The sequence below is a fragment of the Pituophis catenifer genome, unplaced genomic scaffold (genome assembly GCF_029215685.1).
Source record: "Pituophis catenifer annectens isolate HBS135680 unplaced genomic scaffold, rPitCat1.0.hap2 SCAF_1, whole genome shotgun sequence".
Lineage (NCBI taxonomy): Eukaryota > Metazoa > Chordata > Lepidosauria > Squamata > Colubridae > Pituophis > Pituophis catenifer.
The window spans coordinates 76,989,773-77,010,860 of NW_027256881.1; the positions used below are offsets into that span (position 1 = coordinate 76,989,773).

General features: G+C 37.2%; 1 protein-coding gene across 1 annotated transcript in view; it reads left to right on the forward strand.

Moving 5' to 3' along the window:
- The window catches only part of PRKN (parkin RBR E3 ubiquitin protein ligase), a 719,133-nt gene that overhangs the window by 594,792 nt on the left and 103,253 nt on the right, over nucleotides 1-21,088 (forward strand). Inside the window, exons 8-9 of the mRNA XM_070951429.1 lie at nucleotides 3,357-3,418; nucleotides 10,575-10,724. Of these exons, the coding sequence (XP_070807530.1) occupies nucleotides 3,357-3,418; nucleotides 10,575-10,724 (212 nt within the window). The remainder of the gene's footprint in view (nucleotides 1-3,356; nucleotides 3,419-10,574; nucleotides 10,725-21,088) is intronic.

Consider the following 21,088-nt stretch of genomic DNA (forward strand, 5'->3'; position numbering starts at 1 on the left):
ATACTATACTATACTATACTATACTATACTATACTATACTATACTATACTATACTATAAAAGTCCTGAAATACATCTTGCCTTTTCCAACTTCATATTTATGCGAAGTTGCTTTTTCTGCATTTGTAGACATTAAGTCGAAAAAAAGGAACAGACTATTGGACCTGGAACCGCATCTCAGATTAAAATTAACAACCAGGGAACCAAATTATGATGATCTGTCATCTTAACATAAACAATTTAGTCCTTCTCATTGAATCAAATAAATGTTCTTTATAATATAACTTTCGTTTATTTTGTGTATGTACCAAAAAAATAAAAAATAAATATATTTTGATTTTTATTAAAGCATATGTTTTTTATGAGGGGTACTCAGTGTTACGAAAATTATAGAAGGGGTACACATATGTCAAAAGTTTGGGAAACACTGCATTATAGCAATAGCCTGCATACTTTTTTGTATATACCTGCTTATTAGGGCTTTCCGCTCCCCCTAAGCGGTGTTGTTCTATACAAAGTTGGCTTATTGCCTCCACAATCCAGGTCCTCAATTTACCTACCTCGAAAGGATGGAAGGTTGAGTCAACCTTGAGCCTGGTGAGATTCGAACTTGCACTAATTGCAGGCAGATGGCAACTAAGTGCTAGCACTTAACAGCCCTTATGCTCTTTAACATCTCTTCTCCAACATAGAACTGAAGATGTTACTTAGTTGGCTAATGAAATGTCTGCAAGAAAACAACCAAGCTCAGAGAGCACCAAGGACTCCACAGTTCCACCCTGAGCTACAAATATTCTCTTCTATTGATCCCTCTCCAAAATAAAAAGCAACAGCATTTATTTTGCAAGTTTGCTATATTGACTTGTCAGTCAAGAGCAGGGGTGAAATGCTCCCGGTTCAGCCGAAGAGGTTGTAGGAAAAAAAATGCCTTTAAAAGCCTCTGACGATCCCAGCTGAGTTGCCTGATCGTCAGAGGCTTTTAAAAGCATTTTTTTTCTGCAACCTCTTAAGGTTGTAGAAAAAATGCTTTTAAAAGTAAAAAAAAAAAAAAAAAGTTGGCCATGCCCACCCAGTCACATTACAAACACACACACACACACCCCGCACTAAGCCATGCCCACAGAACCAGTAGTAACAAACTTTACATTTCACTACTGGTCAAGAGCATGAATTTATTTTTTTTAATCAAATAAACAGCAATGGCCCTTCAGATTAGCAGCATAAAATTAAAAAAAAATTGAGATGATTTATTAAAATAATTCCTTCTCCATCTTTATTTGCACTGAAATAGCAGTTACTATTTGCATTCATGGGAAGAAAGTACTTTCTGTTCTAGTCTATCCACAGACTTCATGTACTTTATAAAAAGCTGAAGATCCAGAAACTGAGTCATGCTTAATGCATTCTAAATGTTTAAGCAAAGGGTTTCAATGTTTCACAGTGTAGAAATGAAGAGTTAGGATTAGGGTTAGGACTGAAAAGATAGCAGAGGCCTTCCCCAATCTAAACATCCCTTGAAGGGGCTTACATTTCCAGAGTTAACCGAGCAATTTATCGATTGAGAATTTTGGGAATTGGTTCAAATATATGAATGTTGGCTAGATTGAAGAACACTGAGCCAGCATCTTGATGTTCCTTGCTCACTATAAAATATCATTCCTGTTTTTTTTTCCCTGTGTTTTTAAATAGTTTCTGACCAGGACAATAATGTATTTATTGCTTCTTGAAAATCACAAATCTCCATATCTCTTCCTTTGTCCTGATTAATCTCTCATTGCCTGTTTGCTGGATATATTTTGGTCATGTTTCTCTCTGCTGTGTATTATCAATGGCAACTGTGATTAACCTTCAGTCCAAATTCTTCAGGTTTTTTTTTCTTAATGAGAATAAACTATATGAAGGAGAAAAGGTTAACTAAAAGCAGTGAATTTTAGTACAATGAAGTCACTTACTAAATCCTTTGGCATCAGTGTCTGACACCTCAAGAGTAATTATGGGGTCATAAAGATACAGTTCTTCAACACTAGCTTAGACATGAAAAGGATAAAGGTCTTACCATTGCATCAGCATTTTAATTACTTTCAACAGTTTGAGATTTGAAAAAGAGTGAAAGGATGAACCAATATTTATGAGTGTACTATGACATTAGTGCAGTAGATTTGGCTATATATATTTGGTTCTATTATAAATCTTTATTCTGGGATCTTTATTCAAGTTCTAGCAACGTTTTTCTATCAGTGAGCTTATTTCTAGTGTTCATATAAATCTCAGTGCTGAGTTTTTTTTTTTTAAAAAAATAACATTTAACCAATTTTGATATATGTATATTTTTAGAATATTGAGTAGTTTCCAGTAAACTATAATTTAACTAATTCTCTAGGGAGAATCTCTTGAAAGGTTTCAGTGCTTTTCCATATAAGTCAAGCAACATTTATGACCTTCTCTCATTATGGTTCTTTACGTTTATTGCTTTGTATTTTATTTGATATAATGTACTGTATATGTTAGTAAATAAATGTAAGAAATGAGAAAAAAATATTATTTGGGTGGAATATTAGTTCCTGTATATAAACCCTAGAAGATTATGTTATATTTTAATAATCTGTTTCCATGGATTCTAATCCTTCTATTCTCATTCAACATCTGTACAACTTGTGCATCTGTATGGCAAAAAATGTTCATGGCTGACTCTTCTTCCTTGCTTCCATCCAGTGGTGAAATGCTACTGGTTTGGACCGGTTCAGCCAAACTGGTAGCGATGGCGGCGGGTGGTTCAGAGAACCGGTAGTGACGGCAGCACGAAGCTCTGCCCACCCGCCCGGTCGTCATTACTTCCTGGTTTTAACCAGGTTTTAACCAGGAAGTAACCTGTTTTTTACCCTCTGTGCATGTGCAGAAGGGTTTGCATATGCGCAGAGGGTCTGTGCGTGCACGTGACGTGCACGCGGACTTCCGAACTGCTAGGGAAGGTAAGTAGATTTCACCCCTGCTTCCATCCCATGTGTCACCCACACTACCCAACTCAGTCTTAAGGAACAATATTCTATTCACAGATGCCTTCTTCTGTGAGTATGTATTATTCTGGCACGATTGACCCAAGTTCCAAGAAAACTGCTGAGACTGGCTGTGCAGAAAACCCTCTTCTGCTAATTTCCCTATTTCTCAGCATCTCACATGTGCAGCATTCCTAAACTGTTCTGAAATGCAATATGGAAGTATATCCCTTCTAGGTTCACAGTATTTTATGATGCTGTTTAAGCAGGGTATCCATCGTTGATGCTGTATTCTTGCAGTATATCATACTGAGCAAGTCAGAATCCATTCTAACCTGCACTTTGATCTCTTTCTTTATTGTAGCGGGCTGTCCAGATTCCTTGATTAAAGAGCTGCATCATTTCAGAATTCTTGGAGAGGAGCAGGTGAGTGAGCCTCTGAAAGATGGTATCCTGAACGATAGACACAAGTGAGACAGCTTCTTCTCTCTCCAGGGAAGTCCTCCAGGGAAGCACATCTCATGACCTTCCCAGTGCTCTAATATTGGAGAGGAGACTCCCATATGTGACCTATCTCTCACTTCCTTTCTTTTAATTGATTCATGATTATTCTGTGTATCTATCTTGGCACTTTATTAATTGTTGTATATGCACTACCTACCACAGCTTTTCAACTCGGGATCCCTGCAGAAAACAGGCAGTAAATTTACAAGTGGACAAATAAGATGATGAAGACTGCCTGAACTATAAATAGATGTATGGTGCTTCATCCTTTCTTTTTATTCATTTGGTTAGGACCTTTAAATGCTACCTATCAACTCTTTACAGAGTTTCAGGTTGTGACACAATAAACACTGATTTAATTATTCTTTTGTATAACATACCTACCTTTCCCTTTTTAAAATATGAATAATAGAGTTGGAAGGAACCTTGTCTTCTAGTCCAATTCCCTGCTCAGGCAGGAAACCCTATACCATTTCAGACAAATGGTTGACCAAACTCTTCTTAAAAACCTCCAGTGGTGGAGCATCCACAACTTCTGGAGCCAAGTTGTTCCATTGATTAATTGTTTTAACTGTCAGGAAATTTTTCCTTAGTTCTAGATTGTTTCTCTCCTTAATTAGTGCCTATCCACTGCTTCTTCTCCTGCCTTCAGGTGCTTCGAAGAATAGGTTGACCCCAATGGTGAAATGTAAAATCTGTTACTACCGGTTCTGTGGGTGGGGTAATGTGACTGGATGGGCGTGGCCAATTTTTTTTTTTTTTTACTTTTAAAAGCATTTTTTCTCCAACCACTTTGGCAAAGAGGTTGTAAAAAAATGCTTTCAAAAGGCTCTGATGATCCCAGCTGAGTTGCCCGATCGGCAGAGGTTTTTTGAAAAGCCTCTGCCGATCAGGCAACTCAGCTTGGATCATCAGAGGCATTTAAAAGAAAAAAAAGGGGGTTTTTTGACGATCCCAGCTGAGCCACGCGATCATCAGAGGCTTTTTTTTTTACTGTTAAAAGCATTTTTTGGCCAAAGAGGTTGTAGAAAAAATGCTTTTAAAAGTAAAAAAAAGGCTCTGATGATTGTGCGGCTCAGCTGGGCATTGGGGGGGGCAGGGATTTTTGCTACCGGTTCTCCGAACCACCCGCCTCCATCGCTACCAGATCGGGTGATCCGGTCCGAACCGGGAGCATGTCACCCCTGGTTGACCCCCTCTTCTTTGTGGCAGCCTCTTAGATATTGGAAAACTACTATCATGTTACCAATTCCAGCAAGTGTGTTTTATATGTCCCCTAATCATCTTTGTTGCTCTTCTTTGTGAAACCAAATGAACTAAGAGTTGATGGGTTCATTTAGTATGATTTGCATTTCTATTATTTAATTTGCAAGTTTCTGATGTCAAACAATTAGGAATGCAATTGTATGTCAAAATCCACACTTTTAAAAAGTTTGTCAAGCATTTCCATCTCTAAATAGCTATTCAAAAATAGAAATTGAGGAGAATGGATACCAAATTTATTATGCTAGGGATTTATTTTTTTTAAAAAATACATCTTTTAAGAATTGTAACAAAAATAGTTATGTTAGTAGGAAGATTCATGGAAAAAGATTTGTTAATGCTATCACATGTCTTGGTTAATTAGAAGGAAAATTGCAATTCTTGGCATCCAATAACTCAACTTCAAAAATATCCTTTATTTGTCAGGTATGTATTTCAGGTGTATCAATCCTGCTGTTCTTTTTCTTCTTTAATGACATTTTTTAGTTGACAATGAATTTTTAAGTCCTTTTTGTGATCAGTAAAGATAGTTCCTATTCCCAAAGTTTTGTGTGGAAGTACTTTTAGTATTCATAGGAGGCCATATAAATTAAAACCCTGTAGAGCATTGGTTTACGTGTCCTGTTAGTAAAATTGTCTTATAAATGATTCTTGAAATAAAATTTTGACAACCCTAATTTCCTCCAACGGTGTGCACTGAGGAATACACCATCTATTTTAGAGAACACTCCTAAGGATTAGGGAGTTAGGGAAAAGTGATATGTCTCTAGAGTTTGCCAGCTTGATTCAGCTAGGGCGAATATTGGCTGCAAAGATAGTTATATTTAATTCATTCATGTCTCCTCTGATTAAAATATATGCAGACAATTAGTTTTGTTAGTTCAGGCAGATATATGTAAGATATCTGTTCTAGGGGTATCTATTGCCAGAATTCCTGATTAGAGACATTAATGCTACCTCCGTTCACTTGGGAGTTATGTCAATGTCCACTTTTTGGTTGATGACAATGACTTGAGGCTTAGTAGTTCTCCAAAGTCTGTGAATCCACCTGGTTTACCTTTTGAGTTGCAGAAATTGAGGAGCCCATAATAGATATTGAAAAGTCCATCAGGCAGGCTGCTAGACATGCTATTCAGAGCAGAAAGGGAAAGACACATTCAGTTTTGCCGTACTCACCATGGCAGACGTTTCCAGACCATCCCAAAGCTGGAACAGTCAAGATGTTCTGAGTTTCAGCCTATCTCTCTCTCTCTCCCTCACTCCCTCCCTCCTTTCCCTCTCTCTCTCTTTCCCTCTCTCTCTTTCCTCCCTCTCTCTTCCCCGCTTCCTCTCTTTCCCTCTCTCTCTCCCCCTCTCCCTCTTTCACACACATGCGCACACACACATCAACCAAACTTCTAAGCTACCATATTTTTCCATAGGTTTAGTTTTATTCACACCTGTTCCTCCCTCCCTTCTTTATGTTAGTTTTCTTCCAGAAATTCAACATGATGTACTGTACATTACATTAGATCTCCAGTTTTTCTCCCATATCCTGTAATGTAGAATGAGTCGAGAAAAAGTAACAGCTGCAAAGCTGGCAACTTCACTTGTAATTCCTGGCCTATAGAATCAGGAAGAAAACTAACTTGACTTTTTAGAAAAATAGTAGCTAAAGAAAAGTACAGGTAGTCTTCGACTTATAACCATTTGTTTAGTAACCATTTAAAGTTACAATGGCCCTTACGACTGTTACAACCATTGCAGGATCCCGGAGGTCATGTGATTAAAATTCGAATGTTTAGCAACTGGCATGTATTTATGACGGTTGCAGTATCATAATGATGAGCTTTTTGTGATCTTCTGACAAGCAAAGTCAATGGGGAAGCAAGATTCACTTAATATATCTATTTCTCATCGATCTGTCTGTGTGTCTGCCTGCCTGCCTGCCTCCACCATCTATCTATCTATCTATCTATCTATCTATCTATCTATCTATCTATCTATCATCTATCTATCATCTATCTTTCTATTGTCTATTTATCATCTCTCTCTCTGTCTATCTCTACCAATCTATCATCAATTTTTCTATCTATCTATCTGTCATAGATAGATAGATAGATAGATAGATAGATAGATAGATAGATAGATAGATAGATAGATGATGGATTGATAGAGATAGACAGGCAGACAGAAAGACAGACAGATACATAAATGATAGATAAACACAGATGAGAGAGAGAGAGAGAGAGAGAGAGAGAGAGAGAGAGAACAAAAAAATAACCATTTATTAACTTAACAACTGCAGTGATTCACTTAACAAGTTTAGCAAGAAAGGTTGTAAAATGGGGCAAAACTCACTTAACAACTGCCTTACTTAGCAATGGAAACTTGGGGTTTAATTGTGATCATAAGTAGAGGACTGCCTCTATTTCTAACGTTAAAACAGGGAAATTCTGCCAATTGTGGATTTTAGTGCAACTTTACAACACCAACACTGTGATTTGTTCTTCATGTGTGCTAATTCTTTTTGCTTCGGATAAGCGATTTCTCATTATTAACAGAGACATTAATAAATAAGAATTTATGAAATATAGGGAGAAATATGACAGCATATTAGCAAGTACTATATTTCCATAACTTATTTTCTATGTGATTATTAATCCTATTATGGATTCATGCAATGGGTAGTGAGCTGAAATTGATGATTCCAACTTCCTTTCCAACTGTTATTTTCTGTGTTTCCAATAGATCATAATTTGAGGGTTTGGGGATTTGTTTGTCAAGGTAAGGGTGCTTTTATTTAGATATAGCAGACAATGTACAAAAGCTACCCTCCATGCATTATTTATTTATATAATTTATATAGCTGCCCATCTTACAAACAAGTGGCTCTGACTGGCATGCAGCAAAACTAAAACAATATTATTTTTGTTTTTACAACCCTGCAATCCCTTTTAATCGGGGTGGAGTCAGGGCAACTGAATGGAGCTGAGTGTTTGCTGGCCAGATGCCCTTCCTGACACCTACGCAGAATTCACAGCAGATATTTTCTCTTTGCACCTTGATAGAGAAACATCTGTTGCTGCCTAGGATTGAACTCTCAACCTCCCAAGCATGAAGCAAGTGTCTTAACCTCTAGGCCACCATGCTGCTCAAAACTAAAACAATAAATAATGTAATTATCATTACATTATTTTAAAAAATTAAAACTAAAATAAAAAATAATAGATGAAGCGATGTTAATAATAATGGAGCCTTTACACTAGTTCACCTGTTCCTGGAATCTCCAGGCTTTCTGGCATAACCAGGTCTGGAGGGACCTTTGGTGGCTTAGAAGAGATGAGGATGTCCTCAACTCTTGGAGAGAAGATTCCACAACTAGGGGGCCATAGCAGAGAAGGTCTGCCACCTAGGGGTTGCCAGATTTAATTCCCTAGATGACAGAACCTGTAATATGCACACACTCTCTTGGATCTGGTGGGACAAGAAGATAAAATTGGGGAGAGGCAATCACTCAGATAACCTGTTCCCATGCCATGTTGTTGTTAGTTGAGAAGTCATGTCCGACCCATCGCAACCCCATGGACAAAGTTTCTCCAGCCTTCCTGTCCTCTATCATCCTCTGGAGTTCATTTAAGCTCACGCCTACTGCTTCAGTGACTCCGTCCAGCCACCTTATTCTCTGTCATCCCCGTCTTCTTTTGCCCTCAATTGTTCCCAGCATTAGGCTCTTCTCCAGTGAGTCCTTCCTTCTCATTAGGTGGCCAAAGTATTTCAGTTTCATCTTCACGATCTGGCTTTCTAAAGATCAATCAGGGTAGATCTCCTCTAGGATTGACAAGTTTGATCGCCTTGCAGTCCAAGGGACTCGCAGGAGTCTTCTCCAGCATCATAGTTCAAAGGCCTCAATTCTTTGGCGCTCAGCCTTTCTTATGGTCCAACTTTCACAGCCATGCCATATATAGGGTTTTAAAAGTCAATTGAATCATACCTTGAATCATACCTGGAAAGAAACTAGTAACCAATGTAGTTCCCGCAGCAGAGATGTATACCGTTGCTTCTACCAAAAACTCAATAACTGTTCACACTCCTGCATCTTGCACCAGCTGAACTTTCCATATATACTTCAAGGGCATCCCCGTGTAGATCACATTGCAATAATCCAAATGGGAAGTAATGGGATGATTGACCATGAGTAAGGCCCTTAGCTTAATTCCACTATTAGGATTTCACATTTCATCCAGGGAAGTTGTCATCATCTGCAACAATGAAGAAGGACTATATAGGATTGAAATAGAATTTTTACAAGTCTTTGTTTTGACTTGATCATTTCTTATGTTGCAAGTAGGTAAATCCTATGCTAATTATATTTTTCTCACAGAATTGGATTTAGTAGAGATTGCAAGTAGATGTGTGTTGCCCCAGCTCATCCTTTGAAGAAACGCAAAGCCTCACTAGCAGGTCTACAGAATACAATGTAGATATACATAGACTTGATTGGCTTGAAGAGGAAACAGGATTCATTTCTTTAAAAAAGCATTTTCAGTTCCTGTAGGGTAGATTTTTGCAATCTGGAGTTTTCCAGAAGTGATGTCTTCAATATATGTGGCTGCCCCTAAGATGGGTACGCTATTTCAGTGCAAGGAAACTCATTAAAAGCATGTGTTCTATAGGTACATCAGTGGCATATTTTGGAACTGAGTTGGCTTTTTATTACAATGTAGGACTTGTATTGACTGAATTATATGAAGCTGAATGGAGGAGAGATGAAATTAAAAGATACATTTGAAAATACTGATTAAAATACAAAAGACAACTTGTGACTGAATAATAAATTAGGTGAATGTATATAACACAATTTTGTTTCTTGAGTTCATCTAGTCCTTTTTTTTTGTCTTTAGAAAAGTATAGTATAATGGTTTGGCATGGTTCCTATATAAACATAATCTTCAAGGTGAAAATACATTTCGTTTCCCAAATTGAATCCAATGAATCAAATTTATTTAGTTATTTGTTTGTTTGTTTGTTTTTCAAATGCATATAACTGTCCATTTCACTGAAGGCAATTCTTACCAGGATAATCCCCAAAACTAGCCCTAATTAACTTTACATGTATGATTTATGGTCAATTATCAAGAGGCTGTGGTAATCAAGACCATAAATACTTTAATAAACAAGAAAGATATTAGGCTGTACACCCCAAATGTATAGAATTCTTTATTCCTCTGGGTGTTATACTACTTCCATTGGTACAGATCAGTGCATCACAATGCATAATTGCTAATGAGATGTTTCTCTATACTGAAAGTAAGTGATAACTTCTTTAATTTAAATCGATATATAGGTGTTCAAGTATTATTCTTGTTTCTGATTCAGGATATTGTGCCTGGATGAAAGCCTCAGAATGTGCAATATTTAAATTTCCCATCTGTAGTTTGTTTTCTAATGATTTTTTTTTTGTTTTTTGCATTTGTCGTATTCTCCAAATCTAGATAATTCCAGTGGATAGAGAACATTATAGACCAGAGGTGTCAAACTCAAGGCCTATGGGCCAGATCCGGCCCGTGGGGTGCTTAAATCCGCCCCGTGGGGCTGGCCTGGAAATATCAAAGGACCGGCCCGCAGGGCCTCTGGCGGCTAAAATGGGCTCACAGATGATTGGACTAGAAGACCTCTAAGGTCCCTTCCAACTCTGTTATTCTGTTGTGAAAAATTCCTGGCACCTTAATATGAAATAAGATTTTCTGTTTTTGTCCAGATTAATTGAATTCATTAGTGAGAGATTTCAAATTTCTAAAGTTTATTTATGAGAGCCTGATTTTTTTTCTTTCAGTACAATCGTTATCAATGCTATGGCGCAGAAGAATACGTTCTGCAGATGGGTGGTGTTTTGTGTCCCACTCCAGGATGCGGAGCTGGCCTGCTTCCTGAATCAGAAATGAGGAAAATAGTGTGTGAGCCAAGAAACGGACTGGGTTGTGGGGTAAGAAAAATGCATGCTCCAAATAATTCTACATGAGTCAGTTGAAATTTGGTGGGGGGGAAAAACCTCTGACGTTCTTATTGCTGATCCTGAATCTTATCTTAACATAGGAGAATCCTATAGATCCCAATAAGCAAGTTTAATTTAAGATTGCAGTGCAGAAATGACCACTTTGTCATGGAGAATATACCTGTCCCGGAATGCCTGGCTTGAATTGGCTTGCAAAATTGCTGATCTCAGTGGTTGCAGTGAAAAGTTGGATTGTGCAAATGACAAGGCAAGAGCATTGACACTTTTTAAAACTCCTAGCAGTCAGCAAAATGGTAAAGGATCCGAAGCCAAAGATTTGTTATTTTGTTAGCAGCACTCTCTTTAAATAGGTTCAAAGGGAGGGAGGGCAGAGGCAGGGACAGGAAAAGAGTCAAGTAAGTAAAATGGTTTGTATGTTTTGAGTAAATCAATGAAGATTAATGCAGGTTAAACGACTGTGCTGAATGAACAGCTTTTTAAATAACCAGGGTCAGAAAAGAACTGAAATGGAATGGGCACACAAAGGGATTGCCTCTGCTTATTTTTATTCTGTCACTAACAGTGTCGTCGGATAACAATATTCTTCAAGGAAAAAATTAATGAAATTTAGGACACACAGGTGGTATTTTTAAGTCTGCCTCTTGGCCTTGAAAATGATGTTTCCTTAAAGCTGTGGTACTCATAATGCATTTAGAAAAATATAACAGCACAGTCCTTCAAAAATACATGCAAATTACACTTCAGAAGTGTTGAAAGGAAGGATTTTATGAGATCAAATAAAATTCAACATCAAAACTTATTGTTCCAAGGAAAATCAACACAGCACCAAACAGCTCTTCCTTCCTTCCTCCCTCTCTCCCTCCCTTCCTTTCTTTATATCTCACTTTTATTATTTTTTATAAATAACTTAAAAGTGGTGAACATACCTAATACTACTATTTCCCCACAACAACAGTTCTGTGAGGTGGTTTGGGCTGAGAGAGAGTGACTGATCTGAACACCCTAAACTGTCTTTCATGACTGAGATGGAATTTGAAATTACAAACTCCTGCTTTCTAGCCTGGTGCCTTAACAAATCAGTTTTACATGGTACATAATAAAGAATATGTTCCCAAAACATTTTGAAATTCATGGATCTCACCCAGGTCATCCTAGAAGTCTTGAGAGCTTTTGCCCTTTAATTCAGTTTTTTAGCTGCTAGCAATATAAACAGCCTTTTTACAAGCATCATTTCAATGTCTTATCCATTCTTCATTTCTGTCCTCTATGGGACAGATTCATAATTTGAAACTGAAATAAATAAATATGAATAAATAAATTTGGAATAATATGCATTACTAAAGTGTATAATAATTATGCTGAAATATTTTTGTTGTCAAAAGCCAAGCTACGTGTATTAGATCAATTTTCCCTGATGATAGATTAAATAACTGGTTTAACATTAAATATTTAGAATATTTTATCCCTTTCATCAAAAAAAAAAAAAGGATGAAAGGAAATTATATATCCTTTTGTTGCCATAACAGAATTTTGCACCTGTCAGTACTGTTAATGTGAAAAATAATTATTGATTATACTAATAAATTGCAGTAATGTTCTAGAAATTAGGTGGCATTGACACAGCAGTACAGCATGTAAAATAGTGTTCCCCAAAGCTGAGACAGGCTGCAATTATAACGTAACATTATAGACCATTTGTTTGAGAAAATATGCTTGCATATACATATAAAACTCACAGGAACACAATTTAGTTAAGCAAGACATTTATGTATATATTAATTTATTTAGTTATCAAATTTATATAGCCACCCATCTCACTCAAGGTGACTCTGGATGATGCACAACAATAGATAAAAAGTGAAAATATAAAAATGGCAAACATAAAAGGCCATCATAATAATTATCCCAAAAAACTGGATGTATTTACTAACTTTACTTATTTAATCCACATTGAAAGGCCACCCAACACTGTAGCAAATCTGGACAGCCTGCAAATAAAAAAGAAAAATGTGTAGAGATACAAATCACAAAGGCTGTGGCCAACCAGAATAACAGGACACCCAACCCAGCCATTCAACAGACATAGCAACATAAGCTACCCCTCCGCAACCCTATCCCAAGGTTTAGGAAAATATCCAGACTTTTAACAGGGTGGTGGCTATACACATCTCTAGTGGGACATTATTTTAAAGGACAGGAGCTGCAACAGAGAAAGTGCACTTCCTGAGTCCCACAAGATAACACAGTTTAATTGATGGGACTTGTGAGTCACTCTACCTATTCATACTGAATGGGCAGAAACAACAGAACTTCATAATCCATTTTCCAGAATAACTGAAGTCGCAATTCATTCTCCTTGTTCTTCTCCTGTAGCAATGAAAAGAAATATATATTTTGCATGCTAGTTGCATTTGACTCTTTTGATTCAAAACTCTATGCAATATACACATCAGTGGTGGCATTCAGCTGGTTCGCACCGGTTCAAGAGAACCAGATGTTAAATTACCCACCCACCCCACTATCAAAGTGGATCCTGGGAGCTGCACTGCACTGCAATGGAGAAAGGGGCAATGGAGCAGCCGGCATGAGGGAAGGAAAAGGCCACTTTCCCTCTTTCTTTAGCCTGCTCCTTCTCCTTCCCTCGTGCTGGTCACTCCATTTCCCATTTCTCCATTGCAGCGCAGAGCCCAGGATCCACTTTGAAAGCAGGTGGGGGGTTTTAATTTAAAAACCATTTCACCCATGGTCAGGTTGGCCGTCATGGGAGGATCATCCCACATGTGTGGTGGAGCTAGAGGACGGGGATGGGCCATTCTTCCCACGACAGCCAACCTGATCCTGGACAAACTGGTTGTTAAATTATTGGAATCCCACCACTGATACATATGATCCCATGTCGAAATGAGGCAGTGATTTAAACCAATAGCTCTGGGTTGCTTACATAAAGTTTATGTTGAAACAGAAGCAATTCTATATATCACTTCTGTATGTAAAAGAATCACTCTAGAATGACTGCTGCATATTCAAGAGAAATATTATATGTAGAAGTCTTGTTCGGGGATAACAGTATGTCCCTAGGTTAATATATTATAAGGAACCTCTTCATCTTTAAATAATGCTCCCTTTGGTCTTTCTGCAGCACTGAATATATATTTAGAAGGATAAAGATTGGTGCTCCTCTCCAGTGTTTATTTTGACCCAGATTTGTATGAGCAAGAATATTTTACTATTCTGAATGTTCCATTAAACCATTAAGGATCTGGCTTTGCCATTATAGAATTGCTTTTTTACTTTGTTATATGCGTAAAAATATTAATTTGATTTCCCAAAGTCTGTTGCACACAGTTCTTCCATCTTCATTACTATTCGTCTGGCCAATCTCTTGCTTTCATCACTAGGCAGAAAAGACTGGCACATTTAACCAGCAAGAAAATATGCCTCTGTTAACGCTTGGTACCAGCTAGCATGATTACTAGGGGAAAAAAATAACCCTGGATAGTCAGGGCTCATAAGAACTCAATAAATAAAGCTTTTTTTGTCTTGTCTTGAAAGTGGCTTCATATTGCTTATATATTTATTGTTCCAAGGTGAAGTCCCTCGGATTCTGATAAGGTTGGGACTGGTGCCAAGAAACACCATGCAGTGTGACTACCTTAATGGATGTTTTATCAAGTACTGATACACTTCACACTTCTGTCACTATTCCCAGTACTAATTTTTATTTCAGTATTCAAAAGAAAGCAGAGTAGTAAATGGTTAAATAAAATTCTTAACTCCCTAGGCAATCTCTTCCACACCAACTATACCATAAAACAAAATCCAAATGCATTTAGATTGCATGTATCAAGTGTCAGAGACATCATTCTGGTTTATTTCTAGCAGCAGAGCCCAGGGTGGCTGTTGAAGCTCTTCATCCATTTTATCAGTCTTGCTTTAACTCTTATTTGTTTATTTGCTGAATCCAAGCAATTTGCAACAATATCCATCTCATTTATTTGTGAAACTGACTGCTTACCCAAACTCTAAACTAAGCTGCAATCTTAATGATTTCGTTAATTGCCATTGAAAAATGACAGAAGGGGGAACCGTTCTCACATCATCCAGAGCTCTTGTTTTGCCTGTACAGATACTCCTTGACTTACAACAGTTCATTTAGTGATTGTTCAAAGTTACAGTGGCACTAAAGAAAGTGACTTATGACCAGTGGTAGGATTCAGCCAGTTCACACCACTTCGGGAGAACCGGTTGTTAACTTTCTGAGCAGTTTGGCAAACTGGTTGTTGGAAGAAATCATTAGGGCAGAGAACCAGTTGTTAAATTACTTGAATCCCACCACTGCTTATGACCGGTTCTTGCTTGCAAGTAAATGGTACTTCTTGCAGATATTCCATTACACCATTGTTGCTACTTTGTCATGCTGTTGTTTGTAGCCAGTCTGGGTTGATTGGAGCCCTTTAGTTTTCTTTGATTTTTTTCACTCATGAAATCAGCTGACCTAATATTGCTCTATAATAGACTAGCTGTTTGACCAAGCTGAAGACAGTTCATGAGGAAGATTGCTAAACAATATATTTTATTTCCTTTTCAGTAGCATTAGTATATGTAAGTAACAATGCAGATGTTTATGTTTCCTGTGAGATTTTTTTCTATGAATTTCTATCTTTCCTATATATCTCAAAGACTATAGAGATGAGACACAGCTGACACTGATAAATGGCAGAGAAAAAGATAGCAGTTGTGTTTCTTTGTTAGTTTCAAAATAATTATATATTTTCCATCAGTTTGTTCGCTTGCATATGTATAAAAAATCAAAGTTGCTTTCAAGTCAGGTTCAGATCTTGATGATTATATGGATGCAACCATGCCTTTTTTTGGGGAATATGGAAGTAGTTTGCTACTGTCTTCTTTTCAGCTGCTTTTTGACTTTTCAGTTTAGTGAATGTGAAAGAGAGAGAGAAACAGAAAGCACATTGTTTGAATATGTAACCTAATGCTAGACAGTGTAATGTTGTACTGTAGTTAGTGTTATTTATAGTGATCTTGTTCCAGACACTCTCTTTTGATTTAGCTTATTTCATGGTATTGTTTTAAAAATGAAATGAAGCATCAAGAACCTTTTACACTATCTTTGAAAGAAAAGTGGGATGAAATATGTATCATTATGTATTTTTCTTATTGTTATTGTTGTTGAAATCAATCCTAGCATTCAAAGAACTGTTAACAAAGAAAGTACAAAGGTGGCCATTCTTCCATCTTATAATTTGGATCTCCTATTGCTTTTCATATTTAATTCCAATTGTGCTTTAAAACAAAACCAAAAGTACTAGACAAAGTAATATTGAGAACTTTTCTAGCTGGCTCACAGCAGAATTATTTTAGGACATCAGGTTGGGATCTTTTTTTAAACTCCAGGAGGAATGAAAATGAGATAGACATTCTTCATTATTGTTAAATGCTGACTTGCTAGCATTACACCATAACCACAAGGCAGGAAATCTGTTCAACTTTGTTCTACTGAGTGGGATTCTACCTTGGTTTCAATTCCTAAGCAAGTTACTCTTTTATTGAAGCATAAAAGGTTTTCCCTAGAATAATTAATATCTAATAAGATAATTACCTGCAAGAATTAAATAAAAATTTCAAAAGAATGTATTTTAACTATACAGCTTTGGAGCTGTGGTGGCGCAATGGTTAGAATGCAGTATTGCAGGGCTTACACTGCCTATTGCAGCAGTTCAATCATCACCGGCTCAAGCTTGACTCAAACCTTCCATTTTCCAAGGTTGGTAAAATGAGGTGCTAGATTGTTAGGGGCAATATTGTGATGTCGTAAACTGCTCAGAGAGTGCTGCAAAACATTATAGATCAGTATATAAGTCTTAAGGGCTATTGCTATTTCATATCAGTTTGAAAAGGAACCCAAAACTGGATTTTACTGGATCCTTTGAACTGTATCAAGATTCATGATGATTCATAGTACATATTTCAACCAGAATGGGAAAGTTATACCTAGATTAGAAGGTGATGTCCAGAAATGAATGTAAGGATCAAATTATTTATTTGCCACTTAAACAGAATTACCCAATTTAATGATCTCCTTGCTGGGGTGAAAATTTTAAGAACTTCAGTTCTAACAGGTACCAGACTGAGGAATGCTGATGTAAACAAAAAAAATTTTTTTTGACAAATAACTGAGTCCAAAATGTACCAACAACTTAGATTTTTTTTTAACTTGCATACATGCATAATCAATTCTCAAAGCATTCATTTTGGAAAACACATTAAAATTAACAGTCAGTAGTTACTTAGGAATGCTTTTGTTGATTTCCACTTCTCTCTGTTTCTTATTATCCCAACCTAAAATTTATTGCATTCCTTTTCTGTATTAGCCGCAAGTTAAAAAGACATCTACACAAAAGATAAAAAAAATCTCAAAGAATTCTCTACGGCATAGAGGGGCCTTTGCTACTCTCCCCACTGACAGTATATAATTTGCAACTGACTGCATTTGAAAACAGATAAGGCACATCAAGATGAATCTAAACATTAACATAATTGAGGACAGAAATGGCAAGCTTTTGCTTTGAACAAAAAGGTTCAGCAGCACTGAGTCATAAAAGATGAAACATTAATGTAATCAGCCGAGACTGTCGACTGACTGAGAGCAACAGAGACCAACGACAGGATCCCAATTACAGTACAACCTTCTCAGAACAATCATCTATGAATCGTTCACATTGGAGCAAGAATAATTCACAAGCTGCAATGATGAATATTGATCAAGAGCATAAAAGAAGCGAGTTGAACTCTAACTAGGCTTACCTAGTTGGTTTTGCAGAAAAGGCCTTCTATTAAAAAGGTATTACATGCCTTTCCCTTGTAACACTGTACATGAAATTTGTTTAATCGTAGAGAAAAGCTAAGATATTAGATAAAGGAGAAGATTAGGAGGAGCCTATTAATTTGGGATTTACTTGCCCAAGCTTTAGATATGGCAAGTACAAACAATATTGTCCTTGGCTGTCATTTAATCTTTCAAAATGATGAATAAGTTAGTTTTATCACAGATGTAAAAGATTATAATGGCTCAGTGGGCATTGATTAAGTCTCTTTTCCCTAGTTTGAAACCTTTCAGATGTCTTAGACTCCAATTCCCAGAATTCTCGGCCTCAGCCATGTTGGGGAAACTTGATCAAGCAGGAATAGTTTTGACTTAAACACAGACAAGCAGAATGGGAATCCAGAAGAACAATTAATTCTGTAGGAGATAATTCATTGTGAAGACTATCTAGCTTTTCTACATTTAATAAGAGAGAGGGGGGGAGGGAGGGAGGGAGGGGGAGAGAGAGAGAGAGAGAGAGACAGACAGAGAGAGAGAGAGAGAGAGAGAGAGGTGGAAGGGACCTTGGAGATCTTCTAGTCCAACCCCCTGCTCAAGCAGGAGATCTTATATCATTCCAAACAAGTAGCTGTCCAGTCTCTTCTTAAAAGCGTCCAGTGAGGAAGCACCCACAACTTCTGAAGGCAAACTATTCCACTTGGTTAATTGTTCTTACTCTTAGGAAGTTTTTCCTTAATTCTAGGTTGCTTCTCTCTTGATTAGTTTCCATCCATTGTTTCTTGCAACGTTTTACTTTTACAACATTTTACTTTTAGCCACTGAAGAACAATTCATGGTTGTTTCAAACGGCAGTTTTAATGGGAATCGGTTTACAGATTCAGATGTCATGCCTTCTCCTATACAGTGTTTAAAGCCATCGCTGTGTCCCTTACTGAGAAATGTATGGATTTGCATTGTAAATCAGTGGAGAGGAGTGACATCAAGCCAAGTCACAATAAATCAGGAGAGTTAGAGGCTGGGAATGCATCTGAGACATATTGTGAAATCAAAATATATGTTTGAATTCACCATATTGCCATTATGCAGTTTTAGACAATCAGATGATTAAAAGAGATCAATTTGTAACTGATGGTGAATTTGAAGTAATCCACTAATTTCAGCCTAGTCAATGATATAAGAATATGATATAAGAATGATTAGCAATATCCTGAGCTAAAGTACCAGTACTATTCATTTAGACAGATACGATTCTCACATAGTGGAAGTGATGAACAGATAGAGGGTTGCAATGGTGAGGGGGGGGAGAGAATGCATGAAAATGCTACTTGCTACTATTCTAGACGGACAAACCAGCTATTAGCTTGTTGAAGCAAAGTGGAGATGAAAGCTCAGAGTGCAGTAAAGCAGCACTTCAGCTTTGGGTAGATAAGTATGATGGCTTCTGTGTGCGAATCTGAATTGCTGCCAGTGCTTGCTTCTATTCTGCCTGGACAAGATGACAGCAAAGTCAGAATTTTACATTGCAAATATCAATCCAAATGAAATGTAGACGGGATATGTGAATGCTGTCTCAAAAATTAAAGTTTAGATTCCAGGAATTATACAAATTATTTGTCCTTCCCATTAAAATATGCTTTATATTTAATTGTTTTAGTGTATATTTCATAGAATTGCAGGTTTAGAAAGGACTTTGAATCCCTCCCGAGCTCCATTTTCACTGGCAGAGGGCTACAAGAGGCAGTCAGGGCTGAAAACAGAGCACGGGAGGCCCGCACATGGCCCTACCAAACTCCATTTTCGCTGGCAGAGGCACCACGGGCCAGTCCTTCTCTGTTTTCAGAGCGGGCCCACGGGCCAGATCTAAGCACTGTGGGCCAAATCCGGCCAGTGGGCCTTGAGTTGGACACTCCTGTTCTAGACCATGCGTTCTATAAGCTAAATATACCCAATTCTTTTTGCATTCTATTTGCAAAGTCCTATTACTGCTTTATTTGATATGTAGATTAAGATTTATTTTTAAAGAGCTGTATTTGTTTTTTTGCCTGCTCATTATATTCATAAGTCATTGGAACTTCAGAAATGAGTTGTAAGTAGCTTTTGCGGTTCTGTCATAACTTAGAGCAGTTGCTAAGCAACCGGTTGTAATTCAGGGACTACTTGTATTTTAGAATTTTTTCAACTGGTTGAGGAGAAATATAGAATACTTCAGAAATGTCTCTCGGCCTGAACAATAGCATTGGTGTAAAGTTATATTAGGTAAAGGTCAAGGTAAAGATTCCCCTCACACATATGTGCTAGTCGTTCCCGACTCTAGGGAGTGGTGATTATCTCCTTTTCAAAGCCGAAGAGTCAGAGCTGTCCGAAGACGTCTCCATGGTCATGTGGCCAGCATGACTAAATGCCGAAGGCACACGGAACACTGTTACCTTCCCACCAAAGGTGGGCCCTATTTTTCTACTTGCATATTTTATATTTTTCTACTTGCTTTCACACTGCTAGGTTGGCAGAAGCTGGGACAGTAACGGGAGCTCACTTCGTTAGGCAGCATTAGGGATTCGAACTGCTGAACTGCCGACCTTTCGATCAATAAGCTCAGTGTCTTAGCCACTGAGCCACCACATCCCTACGTGTATTAATTAATTAATTAATTATTAATTAATAGTATTAATTAATACTATTAATATAATAAGTTATATCACCAACGGTAAAAATAAAGGAAATATAATAAACACTTAAATGATCTGTGAAAAGAAAAACAGATATATCATTAAACATGATATATCTCTTTTACATAAAAGAGAGTGACATGAACTGAAAACAGAATTGTGTTGTCGAGGGCAGTGGACAACTATAATTCACAAAGAGTATGAAAAGGACTACAAAAGCAGAGACTGACCGGGCATAAAAATATCCTAAAGAATAAGGGGGGGAAATCCCATTAGCTTTAAAATGTCCTTCAGCAGGAGTAGTAAGTCATACTTGGATAATCGTATCTCAGTAGATTGTGTTCTATCCATACATTTCTCTTAAATTAAATCATTGCTGCCACTAAAGAGTTTTATTTTTTGCCTTTCCAAGGCTCTTCTGTTTAATCAGGAGATAGACAAACCAATTATAATCTATTCAGCAAATAAAAAAAAATAAACTAAAAGATCCAAGAAAACTTTTTTAAAAAACCAATTGTCCTACATATTCTGCTGGATCAGATGCCAACAAAAAGGCATAGATAAATTAGCCATACCACTGAGAATGGTTCTAGAAGCCTTCTTTCAAGTATCATAAAGTTTTTTTTTCTATTAGCAAAATTATTTCCATTTAATTCATTTGAAGGGCATATTTATTTAGTTGGAATATATATATAGCAATAGCAATAGGACTTTCACTTATATACCCCTTTACAGTGCTTTACAGCCCTCTCTAAGTGGTTTACAGAGTCAGCATATTACTCCCAACAATCTGGGTTCTCATTTTACCCACCTCGGAAGGATGGAAG